This window comes from Camelus ferus, chromosome 30, assembly GCF_009834535.1.
Source record: "Camelus ferus isolate YT-003-E chromosome 30, BCGSAC_Cfer_1.0, whole genome shotgun sequence".
NCBI classification, from domain to species: Eukaryota; Metazoa; Chordata; class Mammalia; order Artiodactyla; family Camelidae; genus Camelus; species Camelus ferus.
Window position 1 is genome coordinate 25510735 of NC_045725.1, and position 22292 is coordinate 25533026.

A 22292-nucleotide genomic window follows, 5' to 3' on the forward strand; every position below is an offset into this window, starting at 1 on the left:
GAAATCTCTTTTGTCCCCGGGAGGTCTTGTACTGCTGACTTGCTGTTGCAGTCCCTGCACACGGTGTCCCTAGTGGTGTGGCCAGAAAGGGGAGCACCTGGCAGCACACAGCAGCACCATGTCCGGATCTGGACCCCGCAACAGTGATGGCCAAACCCTTTGCTCAAGAACAACTCAGAACTTCCCCTTCAAACCTCCCATATTTTTTACTTGACAGCTACACATTTTGTCCATAATGTAAATAGTTAGAAAGGATATAATTTCTGTCCTACTACGAGTGTTGCTATTTTAAAATAGAACTCTTACGTCACACTTCTACATCCATCCAATGCAATCTACCTCTATGATACCCACTGTCACCCATTTGAATCACATGAACAACCCCTTCAGTCGTCAAATACTTTATGTGAAATCATGCTGTATGGGAAATATACTTTCATTCTACTTTCTCCTAAGAATTTCATTAGAATGAATGCTTTTATATTTTAAAATATAACTTTACCATGCTTCTTTCCAATGAAATTGTTCCGAAATTTAAAGTATGGATTTTTTTCATTTCCCATGACCGTATTTCTCTAAATGTTTCAAAGGACTCTTTTGGATTGAGTTATCAGTACCCTGGCTGTATGTATAAATTAAAAACAGACACCAAAATATAAATATAGGAGGAATAATAATTCAACATGAAAGCTAAGTTGTTACATTGAAGCAGCATCTCTTAATGAGATGAATCAGAACAAAATTTCTCTGGATTTTTCATTTAAAATAAAAGTGTATCCTACTTAAGGCTCACTGGTTATGCATCAAACATAGATTCTTGGAACTTGTTCATAACAGATTGAATCATTAAATATTTTAGAGAGGAAATAGAGCAAAGAGTCAAGTCACTTGCACAGGAGGATAATCACGATGAGATTCGATAGAATAGATTTTATGTATCAACTGAGTAATGTCCGTCGTATCTGCAAGAGATTTCATAGCTTTTATTCACAGGCTTTATCCAACATCACTTAAAACTATATAAGCCAGTAAACCTGCCAGTTTTTTTTGGTATTTTTTCTGTAAATATTTGTATTGATGTATACTTCGTTTACAATGTTGTATCAATTTCTGGTGTACAGCATAATGCTTCACTCATACATGAACATACATATATTCATTTTCATATTCTTTTTCACAATATTTTTGGTACTTTTGTGCCCGAAATAAGCATCAGAAAGAATAGAAGAGAATTTGTTACAAGTAAATTCAGAGGTAGAAAATTCATATTTAGTGTTCAGCAGCAATTCAAATGAACTTTTGCTTTGATGCACAGAGGAATGCAAACTGGAAAATAGTCAAAATTTCAAATACGTCATTTTGCAAAATTCCCATTAGTCTCACTGTCCCCATGCCTTCATTTATGTGTGATCTTGATATATATAATTTCAAGGGACAGCTTCAAGGTCAGGAGTTTCCTGGCCAGTAAGACATAATTGCTGGTACCTATGAGAGTAAATTTTTTTTAACATTTTTTATTGATTTATAATCATTTTACAATGTTGTGTCAAATTCCAGTGTTCAGCACAATTTTTCAGTTATTCATGGACATATACACACTCATTGTCACATTTTTTTCTCTGTGAGTTATAACATTTTGTGTATATTTCCCTGTGCTATACAGTGTAGTCTATTCTACAATTTTGAAATCCCAGTCTATCCCTTCCCACCCTCTACCCCCCCGGTAACCACAAGTCTGTATTCTCTGTCTATGAGTCTATTTCTGTCCTTTATTTATGCTTTGCTTTTGTTTGTTTGTTTGTTTTTGTTTTTGTTTTTTAGATTCCACATAATGAGCGATCTCATATGGTATTTTTCTTTCTCTTTCTGGCTTACTTCACTTAGAATGACATTCTCCAGGAGCATCCATGTTGCTGCAAATGGCATTATGTTGTCGGTTTTTATGGCTGAGTAGTATTCCATTGTATAAATATACCACTTCTTCTTTATCCAGTCACCTGTTGATGGACATTTAGGCTGTTTCCATGTTTTGGCTATTGTAAATAGTGCTGCTATGAACATTGGGGTGCAGGTGTCATCCTGAAGTAGATTTCCTTCTGGATACAAGCCCAGGAGTGGGATTCCTGGGTCATATGGTAAGTCTATTCCTAGTCTTTTGAGGAACCTCCACACTGTTTTCCATAGTGGCTGCACCAAACTGCATTCCCACCAGCAGTGTAGGAGGGTTCCCCTTTCTCCACAGCCTCTCCAGCATTTGTCATTTGTGGATTTTTGAATGACGGCCATTCTGACTGGTGTGAGGTGATACCTCATTGTAGTTTTGATTTGCATTTCTCTGATAATTAGTGATATTGAGCATTTTTTCATGTGCTTTTTGATCATTTGTATGTCTTCCTTGGAGAATTGCTTGTTTAGGTCTTCTGCCCATTTTTGGATTGGGTTGTTTATTTTTTTCTTATTGAGTCGTATGAGCTGCTTATATATTCTGGAGATCAAGCCTTTGTCGGTTTCACTTGCAAAAATTTTCTCCCATTCCGTAGGTTTTCTTCTTGTTTTATTCCTGGTTTCCTTTGCTGTGCAGAAGCTTGTAAGTTTCATTAGGTCCCATTTGTTTATTCTTGCTTTTATTTCTTCTAGGAGAAAATTTTTGAAATGTATGTCAGATAATGGTTTGCCTATGTTTTCCTCTAGGAGGTTTATTGTATCTTGTCTTATGTTTAAGTCTTTAATCCATTTTGAGTTGATTTTTGTATATGGTGTAAGGGAGTGTTCTAGCTTCATTGTTTTACATGCTGCTGTCCAGTTTTCCCAACACCATTTGCTGAAGAGACTGTCTTTATTCCAATGTATATTCTTGCCTCCTTTGTCAAAGATGAGTTGACCAAAACTTTGTGGGTTCATTTCTGGGCTCTCTATTCTGTTCCATTGGTCTATATGTCTGTTTTGGTACCAATACCATGCTGTCTTGATGACTGTAGCTCTATAGTATTGTCTGAAGTCTGGGAGAGTTATTCCTCCAGCCTCTTTCTTTCTCTTCAGTAATGCTTTGGCACTTCTAGGTCTTTGATGATTCCATATGAATTTTAATATGATTTTTTCTAGTTCTGTGAAATATGTCCTGGGTAATTGGATAGGGATTGCATTAAATCTGTAGATTGCCTTGGGCAGTGTGACCATTTTAACAATATTGATTCTTCCAATGCAAGAGCATGGAATATGTTTCCATTTTTTAAAGTCTTCTTTAATTTCCTTCAATGGTTTATAGTTTTCTGTGTATAATTCTTTCACCTCCTTTGTTAGATTTATTCCCAGATATTTTATTACTTCGGGTGCTGTTTTAAAGGGGATTGTTTCTTTACTTTCTTCTTCTGTTGATTTATCGTTAGTGTAAAGAAATGCAACTGATTTTTGAACGTTAATTTTGTAACCTGCTACCTTGCTGAATTCTTCAATCAGCTCTAGTAGCTTTTGTGTGGACCTTTTAGGGTTTTCTATATATAGTAACATGTCATCAGCATATAATGACACTTTTACCTCTTCTTTTCCAATTTGGATCCCTTTTATTTCTTTCTCTTGCCTGACTGCTGTGGCTAGGACTTCCAGGACTATGTTGAGTAGGAGTGGTGATAGTGGGCATCCTTGTCTTGTCCCAGATTTTAGTGGGAAGCTTTTGAGTTTTTCACCATTGAGTACTATGCTGGCTGTAGGTTTGTCATATATAGCTTTTATTATGTTGAGATATGTTCCCTCTATACCCACTTTGGCTGAGAGTTTTTATCATAAATGGGTGTTGAATTTTATCAAATGCTTTTTCTGCATCGATTGAGATGATCATGTGGTTTTTGTCCTTTCTCTTGTTGATGTGATGTATTACATTGATTGATTTGCATATGTTGAACCAGCCTTGGGTCCCTGGGATGAACCCCACTTGGTCATGATGTATAATCTTTTTTATGTGTTGTTGGGTTGTATTTGCTAAAATTTTGGTGAGGATTTTGGCGTCTATGTTCATCAGTGATATTGGCCTATAATTCTCTTTTTTGGTAGTGTCTTTGCCTGGTTTTGGTATCAGGGTGATGGTGGCTTCATAGAATGAGTTTGGGAGTATTCCCTCCTTTTCAATCGTCTGGAAGAGTTTGAGAAGGACTGGTATGAGTTCTTCTTTGTATGTTTGGTAGAATTCCCCGGTGAAACCGTCCGGTCCTGGACTTTTATTTGTAGGGAGGTTTTTAATTGCTATTTCTATTTCCTTTCTAGTGATCGGATTGTTCAAGTGTTCAGATTCTTCTTGATTCAGTTTTGGTGGACAGTATGTTTCCAGAAACTTGTCCATCTCCTCTAGGTTATCCAGTTTGGTTCCATATAGTTTTTCATAATATTCTCGTATGATATTCTGTATTTCTATTTTGTTTGTTGTAATTTCTCCATTTTCCTTTCTTATTTTGCTAATTTGTGCTCTCTCTTTTTTCTTCTTTGTGAGTTTGGCCAGAGGTTTGTCGATTTTATTTACTTTTTCAAAAAACAAGCTTTTGGTTTGGTTGATTTTTTCTATGGTCGTGTTAATCTCTATTGTATTTAATTCCTCTCAGATCTTTAATATTTCCTTCCTTCTGCTGCTTTTTGGGGCTTTTTGTTCTTCTTTTTCTAATTCATTCAGGTCGTGGGTTAAATTGTTTATTTGAGATTGTTCTTCTTTTTTGAGGAAGGCCTGTATCGCTATAAACTTCCTTCTTAGGACTGCCTTTGCTGTGTCCCATAGGTTTTGAGTGGTTGTGCTTTCATTATCATTTGTCTCAAGGTATTTTTTAATTTCAGCTTTGATTTCCTCATTGATCCATTGTTTTTTCAATAACATATTGTTTAATCTCCATGCTTTCCTTTTTTTCTCCTTTGTTTCTCTGTTGTTGATTTCCAGGTTCATGGCATTGTGGTCAGTAAAATTTTATCTTGAACAACTGAGAAACTGAGGGACGTGACGACACTGCTCCTGGCAGGCCGGGTGAGATGCATCTTAAAACCAAGATCATTTCTTGGATCACAGAGGTTGGTTCCAGAGGTAATAAGATGACAAGTTTATGGTGATGAGATGGTCTCAGAGTTTGGTTTAGGGCATGAGGCTTTGGAAATCACTTCTGACCCAAAAGTAAGGGAAACTTGGCACACCTCCCTTGTCACTGAGTCCCTGCATCCAGCGCTGTGTTAGAGACCCCTCACTTAACCCACTACGAAGTCACACGAAGTAACTAAGGACCCACTGTATACAGAATGGATCACTGAAGAAGCTAGAAAAATATGATCACATATACTATAAAACCATTGCTAAATTCAGATTGAATCTTCAAGAAGCATTCATCAAAATGTACGAAGTCAACAATCCGTTATTCCTGGCTACTGATAGATGCGGGACGAAAAAAATCTCTCTGTGTCCAAAAAGCACACTTATTCCACTGAAACAGTAACAGAGCCCCGTAACACAAGAGGGGGGAGGTAGTGTCATTTTATTGATAAGGTGACAAGTTACAGAATACTTTTTACCTGAGGACTTTAATCAATCCTTCGTTCATGGAAGATATCAATCAATGCAAATCTTAGGTATCAATCCAAAGCTAAAAGGAAGCAAGGGCTGTGTGAATGGCAGTAGAGGTGGGAGACGTCAGAGAGGGATGGAGCCTGGAGCTGGGAGGGAGGGAAAGGAGGGGCCCTAAGGTGAGGGAAATGGACTAGGGAGCGCCTGGATTGAAGCTGTTACAGTGGCTAGATGACCAGGTAAGCACAGAGGGCCTGCCTGCGGTGGGCGCCCAGGAAAAGCAAAGAGCCTGCACTTAAGGGAGGCAGTGGAGAGGGAGTGCAAGACAGAAAGCCAGAGATGTGGAGGAGACCTGAAGGTAGCATCCAAGGGAGAGGAGTCAACAAGTGACAAATAATTCAAAAATTCACTGTAAAGGGGGACTCTCGGGGGCTAACAGGGAGTCACTGCTAGGCTTCAGCAGGAAAGACTGAGAGGTGTAATGGGGTGAGGCCACAGTGGATGCAGAAATAGATGGGGAATCTGCACGCGTGGTGGAAACCTCAGCCCGAAAGGACAAACCACAGATGTTGTCAGTGTTTCTGCAACAAACCACATGGACAGCAGATGGCTCTCAGAGCTGCCCTGTCACAAGTGGGTGTCGTGGGACCCCCAGTGAGCAAGCCCCCTCCTGCCCCAGAACTTCAGTCTGTGGCCAGTCTCCCCACTTTCCCCACCCACAAAGCAACAAAGATAGTCATGCATCTGTTTTCAATGTGCATTTTTCTCCACTGAGCATTAGGTTTGAATCATCAATCATGAATATCTGATTCATTTATGTTCAGCACTGTCAGATATACTATTGTGTGAACCCATGGTAATTAGATTTCCTTATTCTTCCATTTTAAATGTCATAATTTTCTCTACTTCTTACCATTGCTGACAGTACTGCCATTAACCCTCAATACACGTATCCCTGAGCACCACATGTGAGGGTATCCAGGTCTCAGGTTTAAATAGAGAATTGCTGACTCTTAACCAAGTATCAACAAGGGTTACCAAGTTGCTTGTAATAACTAACATTTTCATCAGCATTTCATACTAATTCTCTACTTCTACATCACACCAATCCTTAGTTTTTAACAAATATCAGCATTCCTGGTGTTAATCTCATGTTTACATTAATTATATTTTCCTTACAGAGAAAGATTAAGCATCTTATTACTGCAAACATATATACTTGTCAAGATTTACTTCTTAAGATTCATAAAAAAATCATCTTCAGATTTCTGTTGGATGACTTTCCCATGCCCTTCACAAGAAATCAGCTGATCCCACAATCATGTTAATCATCATTGTCACTATAACAGCTGAGCACCACAGCCACGCATGTCCCAACACCTGTCTTCCACCTGCACTTCCTGTCTTCCCTCCATCACTAACCACTTGATGCTACTACATGCCATACACCTGTGCCCCATTTCCCCTCAGCAGGTGCTTCTCAATACATGGGCAACTCGATCCCCAAATTCCATCTGAAGATGTCTTTCCTAAAGCTACTTACTCACTGTACTAGTCAAGGGTCTATCAAATGTCACAGTCAAATGGGTAATTAAGGAAGATTAATAATAAAGGGACAATACAATGTCTGGTCAGGGCTAAGAGAATAGATGGAGAATAGGTGAAGCATTCCAGGTCTAGCAAAAGCAGGGAGACAGTGCCACCCCAGGACCTGGAGGGCAAAGGCAGGTCTGGTGACCAAAATCCAGAGGAAGTGGCTGTAGCTGCAGAAAAGGCTGCCCAATAAGACCTGTGGCCTTTGGTAAGGAATGTCAGCCACCCCTTAACAACCCAGCTGACAAGAAGTCGAGTGACCAAGCTCCCTACCATATCCAGCTGGGAGTCTTCCCTTGCTGCCTCCCACTGACCAAATGCAATGTCCCCAGAGGACAAGGACCCTGACTATGTCTTGTGCATCCCTGCCACCAAGGGCCACAGGAGGTTGAGAGAGTGAAGGGAGAAACTGGAGAAGGGAAATAAAGTTCCCAGCACATCTTTGTCCTAGGGAATCAAATCTCTTTATACTTTTACAATTTTCCATCTTCATTAATACTGTGGACACCAACACCAACAATAATTAATATTGCTTTATATTAATATTGCTGTATAGAAAGAATATATTCAAATAGGTAAGAAACATCATGGATCCAATTAACAAAAGAACAAAAAACTCGACACGATTTTCACAAACGAAGAGATTCAACTACAACAGTGATGTAAAATAAAATGAGCATGAAACTTACAAGCTTCTGCACAGCAAAGGAAATCATAAGTAAAACAAGATGACAACCTATGAAATGGGAGAAAATTTTTGCAAATGAAACCGACAAAGGCTTGATCGCCAGAATATATAAGCAGCTCATACGACTTAATAAGAAAGAAACAAACAACCCAATCCAAAAATGGGTAAAATACCTAAAAAAACAGTTCTCCAAGGAAGACATACAAATGATCAATAGGCACATGAAAAAATGCTCAATATCACTAATTATCAGAGAAATGCAAACCAAAACTACAGTGAGGTATCACCTGACACCAGTCAGAATGGCCATCATTCAAAAGTCCACAAATGACAAATGCTGGAGAGGCTGTGGAGAAAATGGAACCCTCCTACACTGCTGGTGGCAATGCAGTTTGGTGCAGTCACTGTGGAAAACAGTATGGAGATTCCTCAAAAGACTAGGAATAGACTTACCTTATGACCCAGGAATCTGTTCCTGGGCACAACCCTACTTGAAAATGACACGTGCACCCCAATGTTCATAGCAGCATTATTTACAATAGCCAAGACATGGAAACACCCTAAATGTCCATCAGTGGATGACTGGATAAAGAAGAAGTGGTATATTTATACAATGGAATAGTATTAGGCCAGAAAAACTGACAACATAATGCCATTTGCAGCAACATAGATTTTCCTGGAAAAGTCATTCTAAGTGAAATAAGCCAAAAAGAGAAAGAAAAATACCATATAAGATTGCTCATATTTGGAATCTAAAAAACACAAAACAGAAATACAAAACAGAAACAGACTCATAGACATAGAATACAAACTTGTGGTTGCCAAGGGGGCAGGGGGTGGGAAGAGAGAGACTGGGATTTCAAAATGTAGAATAGATAAACAAGATTATACTGTATAGAACAGGGAAATATATACAAGATCTTATGGTAGCTCACAGAGAAAAAAGCAATGATTATATCTATGTTCATGTATAACGAAAAAATTGTGCTCTACACTGGAATTTGACACAACATTGTGAAATGAATATAACTCAATAAAAAAATGTTTAAAAAAATCTGAAAAAAATAAAATGAGCATGGATTCCATCTGTTGCTTCTATAAGAAAAGTTTTGAATTCACCCAGAAAACTAGAAGCCTTTGGGATGAAGGGCACCACATAAATGATGGGGAGGCAACCGTCTATGAGTGAATATTGAGGAGTAACTTACAAGACGGTAGGTGGGAACCTGGTAAATTACCTGCATGGCCAGAAACTTTAAAAGGGACACTGGGATATTGGCTAGAAAAGGCAGTGGGAACAATATTTTGCGGTTTCACAGTATAAAACAGAGGACTGAGAGGCTACCGCTGAGAAAATATCAAGAGACATACAGTTATTTCAGACAAACAAGGAGGGAGAGGGACAGTCCTAGGAAAAGGAGGAAGCTGCAGTAGGTTCCTTGGCAGCTGACAGGAAGGCCAAGGTAAAGCAAAGAAGAGGGAGTTGCCTCCTAGGTTGTGCAACTTAACAACGCTGACAATCTTCCCGCCCTTCACAAGGAAGGAAGGTTTAGGAAGACAGGACATATTTCTTCACCAACCTGTAAAGGTATAAGAAACAGCAGGGTGTGTCCTGAAAGGGTAATTTCCCCTTAAGTTTTATTGGGTTCTGGATTCTTGGAGACAATGATGTCGGTGCATATGCAGAAAATACAAAAGGCTTAGGTCCCCAAGTACCGCCCTGGAAACCATTGTGACACTTGCTGAGTCTTCTGTGACGCTGTACGACATCAGCGTGTCATAACTCATCTATTACCTGCCAGGAGCACTTTTCAACCCCAGGACTGGTGGAGAAGTATGACATGGTTTCATATTTAAATGAACTCTCTTTCAATGTAACCAAATTCCTGGTCCTTATCAATCAACACCTCTTCTCAAAGACAAACCGCATGACAAACCTTCGTGATTCAGTCACAGGGCGAATCAGCCTTAGCCAGTAGCTCCCATTAGTCCATCTGGGCTGCTCTGTCCCGCAAACTTTCCCTCATGCTCCAGGCTGAGCTTCTTGCTTCTGCTCCTCTAGGGTCGGGCCTCTTTCTCTTTGAGCCCAAAGAAACCCATCTCCCTCCCACTCACAGCCTCCACTTGCTCTGTGACGGTGACGTGCGGCCCAACCCTGAACAGAAGCTCCCGGTCGTTCTGTTTGTAGTTTTTCATCCAAGGACTTGTCTCCTGCCACTGCCTTCTGATTTGGACCTCTTCATCAAGACTCAATACTCTACACCCTCCCTCAGCCTTACCTAATCACAGCTCAGGGGTCTTTTTCCTTCAGTCCCATTCAGGTGTTATACCCACAGACAGAAGCGACCTAAGAAGAGCAGAGCCTGGGGGCAGGGGGATCGGCAGAAACAGCTTTCAGTTGTAGAAGACAGATCCCTTCTCCCTTCACAGCGTGTCTCCATCCCCTGGGCTTCTGGGACCTCACTGTAGGTGACACTTCCTGAGAACGCGTGACGTGCAGAGAAGAGACTCAGCGACAGGACCGTCGACAGTCACAGGGCCTGGTGCAGAGAATCAGAACTCACGCCTCCGGACGCTCATTGCGTTCTGGTGGGAACGTGAAGTGGGGCAGCGGCTGTGGACGGCAGTCGGGCAGTTCTTCTAAATCAAACATAGACTTGCCAAAAGACCCAGAGATTTCACTCTTAAGCATATGCCTAAGGTGTGAAAACGTAGGTCCACACTGAAACGTCTACATGAGAGTTTATGTCAGCCTTACACACAATGCTACACAAGACCCAAAGTAATCCACACATGAATGGATTTGTTTTAAAACTGGTATATCATACCAAGGAACACTATTTAGTCCTCTAAAGCAATGAAGCACCAATTTATACTCCAACATGAATGAACCTTGACGATATTATTCTACGTGAAACGAGCCTGATACAGAAGGTCACATACTCTGCGATTCCATTTACAGGAAATATCGACAATAAATAAACCCACAGAGACAGGAAGCAGATTAGTGGTTTCCAGAGACTGGGGGAGAAGTATGGAAGGACTTTCTTTGGGGAGTGATAAAATGGCTCTGGAATCAGATCATGCTGGTTGTTGCACAGCCCAATCAGTGTACAAAAATCCAGTGACTTGCACATTTCTCAGTGGTGAACCTTACAATACAGACGTCCCTGGAGACCTATGGGGGACTGGGTCAAGGACACCCCAGGATTCCCAAGTCCATGAGTGCTCAAGGGCCTTGTATAAAGTGCCCTAAAGCCTATGTACATTCTCTTTTATGCTTTAAATCATCCTTCAGTTTCTATAATACCTCAGACAATGGGAAAGGTACATCAATAGTTATGAATACAATGTAAAATAGTGGCTGGAGTGGGGCAAACAGAAGTTTTGCTCTTTGGAAGTTTCTCGAATTTTCTTAATATACATTTTCCATCTGATTGATTGAATCTGCGGATGCAGGAACAGTGGATATAGAGAGCTGACTGTATGTGCATGATATCCCACTTGGAAAGTCAGTCTGCAGTTCAAGCATCCCATATCTGGTGGTAGGGGAGATCCTGGGCCAGACGCCTTGGACATACAGGCTGTCCCCTGCCACCGCTGTGTCGCAGGGTACAGTCTACTCTGGGGAAAAAACAAACTTACTTCTGTCCACCTCTAGTCCCTCTCAGAGTTACTCATTTCTTCCAAATCCAGCTGGATGGAGCCATTTGGGGGAATGGAGGGTGGGCAGGATTTGGTCCTCTCTCTAAGTCACACACACAGAGAGACATCCCAACTCCATCCCCCACTCCCTGCTCCTGGTTGTCTCTGATTGGAGCCCTAGAGGAGTATCTGAGCCCCAGCCTCCCCTCCTAGCGACTCTGGGGCCCACAGAGGAGGGTTCTGGGGCTTTCATGTTTGACCCAGTCCCGCCCCATCACATGCTGTGGGAGGACATTAACTCTCTGGAGAGTGCAGAAGAGACAGGGGGTTTGCATTTAAACAGGAGGAGAAATGGCATTTGAAGCCCACAGTGTGTCTAACATAGTGTGGGGGGTGGATACACATGCATCTTCTGAGCCAGCTCCTGCCTGGACAGCTCGCATGTGCAATTCACGGCCCAGAGGAACCTGGGCTTTGGTTCAGCCACTGTGTGCCTCATTCTGTCATCTGTGAAATGGGGGAAACAAAGGGACCTGCCTCAAAAGGTGTTGAAGACAGAAAGGGGTGAAGTCATTACCCCACGTAGTAAAAGTCAATATAATTTTGCCACCGTAATACCAGACACATGAAGCACTGAGGCTTCAGTGACAAGACACATAACCATGGCATTCAAAGAAAACTTTTTCCTCCTTTTTCTCTCAGGCATTAGACTGTGTTGTCCACACCAAGAATCTGAAGCTGGCGTGCTCAGGGGCAGGCTGACTAAATTATGCCGTGATTCTGCAGCTCAAACAATTTATTCTGCTGTTTAATCTTTGTGTGAAAATGAGAATATTGCCATCAAATTGGCTCCTGTTTGTATCCATGGTTCTTCTAACTGAAAACATGTTAATGCTGCAAGGAAAAGAACCTCCCACTGACCTCAGAAATCAGGCCACACCGGGCTTGGCTGCAAGAGGCACGACCGGGAGGACCACTGCCAAGGTCCAGCCGCTAAGGGAAGGCAGATGACGCCTGTTCTCCTTCTATGGCTGAGACACCTCGTCTATATTTCTTACGATGAGAATTCAAGCTATTTTCTGGTTCAGAATAATTCCGAAGGAACTTGACCTGTGAAAAAGCCCTTTCAGAGCATAAAATACAAAATATAAGCTTTTTAATTGTTTACATTTGAAATGACCATAAAGTCATTCAATGTGTAAGAGAAGAAAGAATTTTAAGGCTTCTTTCTGGTTGTGGGTAGTGGCTCGGATCATGGGAAGGAGTTGCAATTAACTATATTCTCAATGGTAATAGAAAGGCAGCTACATACATTTCATATGAGCACAGGATTGCAGGTCCCAATTTCTGCTGCTGAAGAGGAAATACAGGAAAAGAATAATAATCTCGTCTTTACTCATGGAGATTTCACTCAGGAAGGTCACGGTTACTCAGGAAGCTGGTGGTTAGCCTGGTGAAGAAACCAAAGGTTGATTTACTGGAAATTGCAGCTGCTCTGGGCAGTGGGAGGTGCAAGAGGGAGCTATATATTCCCATCTCACCACTCACCGCGCAGACACTGACAGGCTCCCCGCCCACCTCTGCCTCCTCCAGGATCACAGGTAAGGGCTGCCAGCAGCGCTGCTTCACTGCACGGAGCTCTTCTGAAAGTGATAACAATGATGTGCATCGTCTCATTGGTCTGTTTCATTTTGTCTGATTTTATTCTACTTACTCTGCCAGGGCAATAGGAAAACGCCTTTGTCATCTGATTTACTCTTTAGGTAATTTCTTTATTTCCAAAAAAAATTCAAATACTCCGTTAGGTGCATATGGGATGGGTGGTTATGATGTCTGGCCCCTACAGATCCTTGAAAAAAGTCAGGGAAGTGCCTCGTGGGACATGGATGCATGTCACCACATAAATCTTTGTCTCGGTACTTGTTACAATGCATTTTCTACCCAGTCTTATTACAGTCAGCAAGGATGGAAAGATAAAGATTCTATTCTTTTTTTCACAAAAGTTGTCTTTAAATATTAATTTTGATACTCCTCTCATGATGAAATGTACACAAGTACACTATAAAAGGCTTGAAAATTAAAAAGAAGATAAACGTTATTTAAGAGAATCCCACAACTCATATATAAGGCATGATGTCTTTAAAGAAAATTACAGACTAAACTTCCCTTCAGTAAAGTCATTACAAAACGACGGATGCTTTTCCAGCAGCTCCCGACAGCGTCAAGACACCATGGATTCACTCAGTGGACCAATCAGCCACTTTGCAGTCGATCTGTACGAACAGATCAGACAGAGATCAAGAGGGAAGAATATCTTCTATTCCCCCCTCAGCATCATGTCAGCCTTTGGCATGCTTTACTTGGGGTCCCGAGGAAACACTGCTGCACAACTTCAGAAGGTAGGTGGCAGCTTCCTTTACCTGGAACGGTTGGCACTGGTTCCTCTGTTGTCTTGTATGCAGATGGTCCCAGATCTGGCTGTCCCCAGGGCTCGCACAGAGAGCCGCAAGCAGCCGCGTGACTGGGTGGGCCCAGGGTGGTGGGGGACACACGTCTCCCCCAGTGCCCGGACCCCTCTGCTTCCCTGAGCCCAGCCCTCCTCTGGGACCCACATGAACCCCTACAACTGCCCCCCAACTAGAGGGGAAGAGCTCAGGTAGAAGTGACACATTGACTAAACTCCGTGGGAGGCAGCTTCGCGTGCTCCCTCTGCAGTGAGTGAAAATGAATCAGGATTCTTTGAAGTGGCTGGTGATCAGCCCGCTTTGCTGGGTCGTCAAGGAGCAAAATGCTTACACTTTGCTTTACGTTCTTCTTAAGTCTTTGTTTCTTTATTGATTTTTACTTTAGTGTGCTTTGGGCTTTTGTTTTGCTTGTTTTCTTCGGTTCTTTCTTCCTCTGTCTTTCTTTGATGAAGTTAGGTCGTTAGAGTAAAGCTTCTTCGTCCCACTTCCTGTCTCCTGCAGGCCCTTCACTTTAAGGAAGTCGCAGAGAACCCAACAGCAGGAGCCACAGCGGATCCCGTGAGTCCCAGGGCACCTGGGCCTTGAGGGAGGTCACACATCCGAGACGGTCGCACGTTACACTGGGAATTTCAGATAAACGGAGAAGAGTTTACTATCACGGGCATCTTAAGCGAAGTACATGGGACAGATTGTTTCTCATTTCATATTACATGCTTATTTAATTCATCTGTTTTCCTGAGAGGTGATTAGCTTCTGCTTAACAGCATGTGTTCTGGAGCCCAAAGGTAGCTTCAAATTCCTGCTCTGCTTATCACAAATGGGGAACGTGGCAAAATACAACTACTCTGGGCCTCAGAGACCTCAGCCCAATGAAAGATTTGCTGCTGTACATTCAAATACATGCAAAACATGACAACAGTGCCTGGACAGCAAGAACCCTGTTGCATAATATGTATTGCTAGTATATAATAACCATAATGATGGTAATCACAATACGTTAGTAAACTTACATAATTTTACTTAGCTCATAAAGAAAAGTGAAAGTAACCATAAGCTCACGTATACTTTGGAAAATGATTAAATGAGACTTATGGTATGCAGCCCAAACGCCCCATAACTTTTAGAGCAAGTAGAAGGTTCTGGATTCAGACAGGCCTGAGTTGAAAACTTGGCTCTGCCACATTTGTTCTCCAGGGAGATGTTTTTAATTATCTGAGCTTCCCTGTTTTCATGTTAGATTGACTAAATAAAGAGATGCTGATGGAAAGCCGTTAGCAGTGTACCTGCCACACGTGACTCCTCACCCAGAGTGTGGTGCTCGTGAGTGAACAGCCATTGAGCACAAACTGTAGGTCTTAGAAGGTAATCCCACCAAGAAGTACAAGGGGCCTTCACGTCACAACATAGGAAATGATGCAAATTAGACATTCCTGTACTACTGGTGACTATTAGAGATGCAGTCTCGTTCTAGCGCTTAGGGTTACCTGGGAAGCCAGATCTGACTGTCAGACAATTAAGGCACAGCCAGCAGTGGAATGGTGCTGCATCTCTGGTTCAAAGGAGAAATGTTTGGAGTATGTTAGAGCAGCAGGAATTTCTGAGAAGGTTGAGTGTAATTATGAAGGATATTTGAGGTAAAATACACCAAATTTGAAGAAAAACAGCAAACCTTATTGATGGGGATGCTAAAATATATGCACAGATATGACAAACTTAGGTGGGTTTAGTATTTACATCAAGAGGACCTGAGGAGCTCTCGTTTTCATGTTTGAAGGTTGAAAATCCAGAAAATCATCACTTTCAAAAGCTTCTGACTGAATTAAACAAACCCACCGACGCCTATGAGCTGAACGTTGCCAACAGACTCTATGGCAGAAAGGAGTTTCCCTTCCTTCAGGTGAGTTTCCCTGGCCTGCCCACACCTTTCATCTACATCCTGGTCCTCTGCCCCCCGGTCTCCAAATGGGGGAGGAGAGGCAGGTGAGCCTGGCTGACTCCCACGGAGAGCATTTACCCCGGGGACATTGGGCTCCCTCACCACAACCCACCCTCGGGTTGTCCCAGAGCCTGACTGCGCACCAGTGAAGCAGGGATGGGATGGTCCCACGTCCTCTCTCTGGTCATGACTGAGCATGATTTAATTTGGGGATGCTTACAAAGTTACTCACGAATTACTCTTAATTCCTCCTTTCTTCCTTCCCATGTCAAAGGAATACATGGATAATGTGAAGAAGTTGTACCTAGCCAGTGTGGAATCTGCTGATTTTGCGAATGCTCCAGAAGAAAGTCGAAAGATGATTAATTCCTGGGTGGAAAGACAAACTAATGGTACGTTATGACAGATTCACTCACTAAGAAACACTTTTGAGTCCCCGGGGTGTGTGATCTGCCCCCCAAGCAGGACACTGCATAGGGTGCAGGGGAGATTGGTGAGATGAGACTGCAGAGGATGGGGGAGGACGTGCAGATGGTGGGATGGTCCCAGTAAATATGGAGAGAAACAAGGTGACCCAGGAGGGAACCCAGCACCAGCTCCTGGAAACACAGCTGGAGTCTGAGGGTGAAGTGTCTTTGTGGATCCCAAGTCTTAGCTCAAGCTTCACTTGATTTCACACTTTTTCTTTGACTTAGAGACAATAATAAAAGGAATCCCTTATCCTTTGTTAATTGGGAAACAAGCAGCTCTCCTCTAAACCATCCTTCTTGTCACCTGTCGCAGAGCTGCATGGCCCGTTGTCCATGCCCACATCCTGCAGGGATGGTCACAGCCATCTTCCCAACCACGGCAGATGGCTGGACAAAGTCTCCATTCTCTGAACCACGCCCTACCTCCATCCCAATTATAGGTCAAACCTACAGCAATTCAAAGTGGAGAATGGAGAGGAGGACACCCCGGGGAATGGTGTTAGGGTCCATGTCATTCATCCTGAAGAGCATTCAGGCCTATTTCTTCTGAGTAGTGAGTCAAAAGTGAAAAGATAGGAAGAGAGAGAGGAAGGAAGGAAGAGTTATTAAGAAAGGAAGAATAGAACAAAGTCGGATGAAACAAGAGAGGAAAGCAGGTGTTGAGGGCACCAGGAGGGAAGGATATAGCGAGAGAGGGAGGAAAGTTACTCCTGGAAAGACAAGATGAAATCACTCCATCCGTATTCAGTGTGAGATGATGGATGTCACCACAGACAGACACTGAACACCTTCCCAGTCACAAGAAGGGGTCTCCATGAGGGTACCTTCATCAGGCTGGTGACTAGGGGAAATGGCACCGTATGAACTTTTGGGAATGGTGTCCCTAATTGGTGACTGGTGTGAATGTTTCATTGATCTGCTGTAACTTTCAAAGCATCTTCAAGAAAAACCACTTGTCCCTTCAGGAAGACCCTTCCATTTTCTTTCTTTGCAGGAAAAATCAAGGATCTGTTTCCCAGAAATTTTCTTGACAGCTCCACCGTTCTGGTGCTGGTGAACGCCATCTATTTCAAAGGGCAGTGGCACCAGAAATTTAAGGAAGAAAACACTGTCGAGGGAAAATTTTGGCTGAGCAAGGTATTGTGTATACTTATTTTTTTTTAATTATTTTCTTTTTCTATTTTTTTTAATGATGAGAGGTAATTAGATGTATTTATTTATTCTTGGAGGAGGTACTGAGGATTGAATCCAGAACCTCATGCATGCTAAGCATGGGCTCTACCACTTGAGCTATACCCTCCCTTTATAATTTATTTTCATAACTTAATACAGCTCTAGCTGAAATGTGAAACTTACATACGTAATTATTAATGTACAACAGCAGGTGTAAAATCAAATTTGTCACGGCTCTCTTTCCTTACATAATTTTTTTTCTTTAATTAGTTGGGTATCCTCATAGAAACTCTTGTCTGTAACTCACAGATTTCCCAGATCATCCCCTAGAAGGAGGATGAGTTTGGTATCTCAATAATATTATACCTTTTTCTGACTTGTGTTCACTTGGCACTTGTTTCCACATTAATTCCTTGCAGGATACAAGCAAATCTGTGCAGATGATGAAAGAAACCAACGCCTTCAATTTCGCCTCCCTGGAGGACATGCAATTCAAGATCCTGGAAATACCATACAAAGGCGAGGAGCTAAGCATGATGCTGCTGCTGCCCAATGAAGTAGATGGTCTGCAGAAGGTAAAGCCGTGCACCTCCAAGTCTTCCTACTGTTGCTTTGATTCCTAGCAATGCAAACAAAATAGGCTGTTCATACATTGGTGGTGCTGGCTGGCAGAGATCCAGCACAGAAAAAACAAATAAAAAAATTCCTTATGGATCACAGTATTATAGGAAGAATATATAGAAATTCTGTCCGTCACAGGTCACATTAATATTCTGATGAAACTATGGAATGTCAGTTCACAAAACTACATACCTAGCTCCACACCTTAATATTTTGTAGCCATAACAACCTGCAGTAAAATCCAGTCCACCCATTTAAAAACAGGAAAATAACACTCACATGTAGGGGACAGATGGAAATATTTGCAAGTTCATTCACAAACAAAACAAGGAAATAGAAATAACACAGGTGACATATTGCATACTAAATCACAGTGGTTTTGTAGACTGTGGGCAAATAGATTTATTTTGATCCCCACTTTTCAATGTTGAATTATTCTGTTCTGAAGAGCCCAAAAGTCATTCAGAGCCTCATTGCTCGGAGTTTAAAAAAAAGAATTAGAGAATTTTCCTCTTCTCATGTTATAATAGTTAAAAGTTAATAGTAAAAATGGCAATATACAATGCCGATGTCTCACATATAAAGGAAATTCTGTAAATGGTCGTCTGCAGTTACTGGAGTAGCTGCTGCTGACGCTGATGTGGCAGCGAACTTCCCACACTCAAAATGTATATGGAGTGACACTGGCAACTGGAAATCCTCAGGGAAAGTCCTGTGGCAATAAACGTGAACAAACATCAGAGTACTCTTTCTCCAGCTCTGCGGTCCCCATTATCCGGGACCCCGGGAACCCCAGTTCTAGGATTTAGCCTATGGTAACAAGTCTAAATGAGGCAAATGCTTTTGGACAGAAGTGGCTTAAAATAATGAAAAATTTTAACCAAGGAACAATGGTACATGCTTGTGTTACCAGTACTTTAGCTTAGGGATTGACATGCAGTAAATGTATATTCAAATAGATGTTCATTAAATAAACCTATATACACTGAGTATGAATTAAATGAAGTATCATGTAACAATTTAAACCTGATTAGAGAAATATATATCTCTACGGGAAAAGTTTACAAGTAGGTCAAGAAAAAGAAAAGAATGAAAGTAGGATGTATGCTATGAATGCACAACGTAAAACTTTATGAAGGAAAGGACATTAACAAAGAAGTCTTTGAAAATGAGGCGTTCCACACATATGCAGCATGAGAATTGGACAGTTCATCTTTTACAAAATAGTTTTGTTTAATGATTCTGTTGCTGCATATACATATATATTTATATATTTATACCTATATACATGTATAGATATTTATACATATGCATCTAATTATGTGTACATATATTGATAAAAATAGCTAAGTCGTGAAAATATAAGATCTTTTATTTGATTAAATAATATATATTCAGGTCTCTGTTACTTTTGCCTCCTCAGATTGAATCTAATCACTTCAATCTCCTGTACTTACACTTACTGTTAAGATAAAGGTTCCCCACATGTTTCAATCCAGTGTTAAGCTGGGCTCCGTGTCCTTGTTTTCCATCATTACAGCTGGAAGATAAACTCACTGCTGAGAAATTATTAGAGTGGACGAGCTCACAGAATATGTGGAAGTGTCAAGTGCATTTACACTTACCTCGGTTCAAAGTGGAAGAGACCTATGACCTCAAGGCCATACTGGAAGCCCTAGGGGTGGTGGACGCCTTCAGTTTACGGGATGCTGACTTCTCAGGCATGACCAGGAAACACAGGCTGGCGGTGTCTAAAGCCCTGCACAAGTCCTTTGTGGAGGTGAATGAGGAGGGCACGGAGGCCGCAGCAGCCACAGGCATCAGTATGGGTTTCACATCACTACCAATACCACGTTATGAACATTTCCATTGTGATCACCCTTTCCTGTTCTTCATCAGACACAACAAGACCAACAGCATCCTCTTCTTGGGCAGACTCACTTCCCCTTAGATGTGATTACCCTTCCACCACCCTAGGGGCACATGCACAGAGTCCTTCTGATACACTCATTGCTGGAAGCAACAGGTTCTCCTCGATGTGTTTCCCTTTCCAACCTCACGGTCATCACTAAGAATCTAACCATTGGAATAACATTTCTGTCTGTCACTCTCTTTCTACAATCACATGTTGGCCTACTTTATTTCCCCATGATAATTTCTCTTCAGAAAATGTCCAAAATGTGATAGAAGTATATTTCAACACTTTAAATTCATCTAAATTTGAAATATCATATGTGCTATCTCAAACAATTATAGCTACTATTCAAACCTATTGACCTAGACACCCACATGTATTTGAATTTTGGTGGTATGTGGGACACTTACCTGTCCTCATCTTTTGGTTTTATGAAATACATTATCAATAAAACAATGACTTATTCATATCATTTGTTGCTTTTCCTCTTTTTTCTTTTCAACAAACTGCAAGCGCCCACCAAACATAGAAAAGATAATTTAGAAATATATGACTGCATTTTTAAACATACAAAGGTAGTAGAGCATGATGACGCAGAAGAGGGAAGCCAGTACCAGAACACGAATGGCTCTGTAACCCATGTCCAGAACTTAAACATGAGTCTAGAACTCAGGGACTGGAAATAAACTGAATCTCTAAATATGTGAGGCTGATGATATGATTAGAGTTACTGAGAGAAATATGGCCATTGTAGCTAAAGGCAAGGATGGCATCACACTGGAAGAGAAGAAATTGTGAAGAAAGCAGGACCAAGATAGGACCCTGGAGTACACCAAAATATAAACGTCAAGTATTGCCAGTTTTTATTTTCTAGAACATAGCTTTTTAAGAAAGGACAGGAAGAATCTTTTAGAGTTGACAGATATGTTAATGACATAGATTGGGGTGATGGTTTCATAGATTTATACACATCTCAAAACTCATTAAGTTGTACACATCAATTAGGTAGAACAAATTCCGTATCAATCATTTATCAATAAAGCTATGTTTTAAGGGAAAGTAATAAAAAGAAATGCATTCTATGCCTAAAAAATAAAAATAATAGAAATTTACAAGGGATAGAATGCTTATGTGCATACAAAGTACCACCCCACAGGATAGCACCTCATTCCCATTGGATGGACCAAAGCTCACATTAAAACACTGTTCATACTCTCTGTGGAAAGGATATGGATCAACCACACCTCTCATGCGCTGCCTGTGGGCATACAAAAGATGCAACCACTATGGAAAGCATCTTGCAATTTCATTTTTTCCATCATATTTAGATAAAATTGACCTACAATTTTGAGTAAGTTTAAAGTGTACAACGTATTGATTAGATATACTTAGGTACTGCAAAATGATCCCACCATAGCTTTAATTAAGTCCTCAATTATATCACAATTATATCTCCTTTTTGTGAGCTGTTTTTGATCAAGGACAGCTGTCTAATTGTTGATCTCTGAGGGGGAATGGAGGCTGGGGTCTCCTACGTGGCAGTTTAGGTGATGTCACTCCAGAAATCTTTAAATCTCTATGGCTGTGCAACGCACTTGTAGATAAAGGGTTCCTCAAGTCTACAAAGACCTGCGTCAGTACTTTCTTATAAAATTAAAGGTATTACCAATGGATCCAGTAATTCCATGCCTTGATGTTACACTAGAGCTCTGAATACACATGTCACAAAAGGACTGTATGAAAACCTTCATTGATGCGTTATTTGTGACTGTCGAAACCTGGGGAAAACTCGAGTTTGTGTCAGCAGGTGAGCTGTAATGCAAACTAAAGGGGGGCACTTGGTGGTGAAAAGAAGAAACTACTGATCCTGCAGAAACATGGATAAAAGCCCAACACTGTGCTGTGCAAAACAGGGACTGGATAGAGAGAGCACACGTCCTGTGATTCCAGCTATATGGTGCCCTGAACAAGCAAAACGAATGTGTGGTGACAGAAAGCTGCTTGGCGGTTCCCGAGACTGGACTTGAGGAAGAAATTGATTGTTCAAAATTCCAAGGAAAATGTCTGAGTGAGACGAATGCTCTACAACTTGATTGGATGATGGTCACAGTGGTTTGTATTTGCCCACAGTCATCACACTGCACTCTTATAACGTGTGGATTTTACTTTATGTAAATGGTACCTCAATAAATTTGATTAAGAATGAGATAGAGGAGGAGATTTGAACAAAGCACCCGTAGTAGGTATTGCCTCAGAATT

General features: G+C 41.4%; 1 protein-coding gene across 4 annotated transcripts; it reads left to right on the plus strand.

Moving 5' to 3' along the window:
- The first annotated feature begins 13012 nt into the window (after nt 1-13012).
- Nucleotides 13013-20505, plus strand: LOC102518639 (serpin B3). 4 transcript variants are annotated; one of them, XM_032470463.1, is made up of 9 exons: nt 13021-13054; nt 13176-13216; nt 13663-13852; nt 14420-14476; nt 15693-15815; nt 16129-16246; nt 17319-17461; nt 17917-18072; nt 19659-20505. In XM_032470463.1, exons 3-9 carry the CDS (start codon nt 13685-13687, stop codon nt 20067-20069), a joined length of 1176 nt encoding a protein of 391 aa, XP_032326354.1. In that variant the 5' UTR covers nt 13021-13054; nt 13176-13216; nt 13663-13684; the 3' UTR covers nt 20070-20505. The 4 variants fall into 4 exon arrangements, with proteins under 4 accessions (XP_032326352.1, XP_032326353.1, XP_032326354.1 ...); XM_032470464.1 differs by having other exon boundaries at nt 13027-13054; nt 13660-13852; XM_032470461.1 differs by lacking the exon at nt 13176-13216 and having other exon boundaries at nt 13013-13054; nt 13660-13852.
- Nucleotides 20506-22292: the final 1787 nt, after the last annotated feature.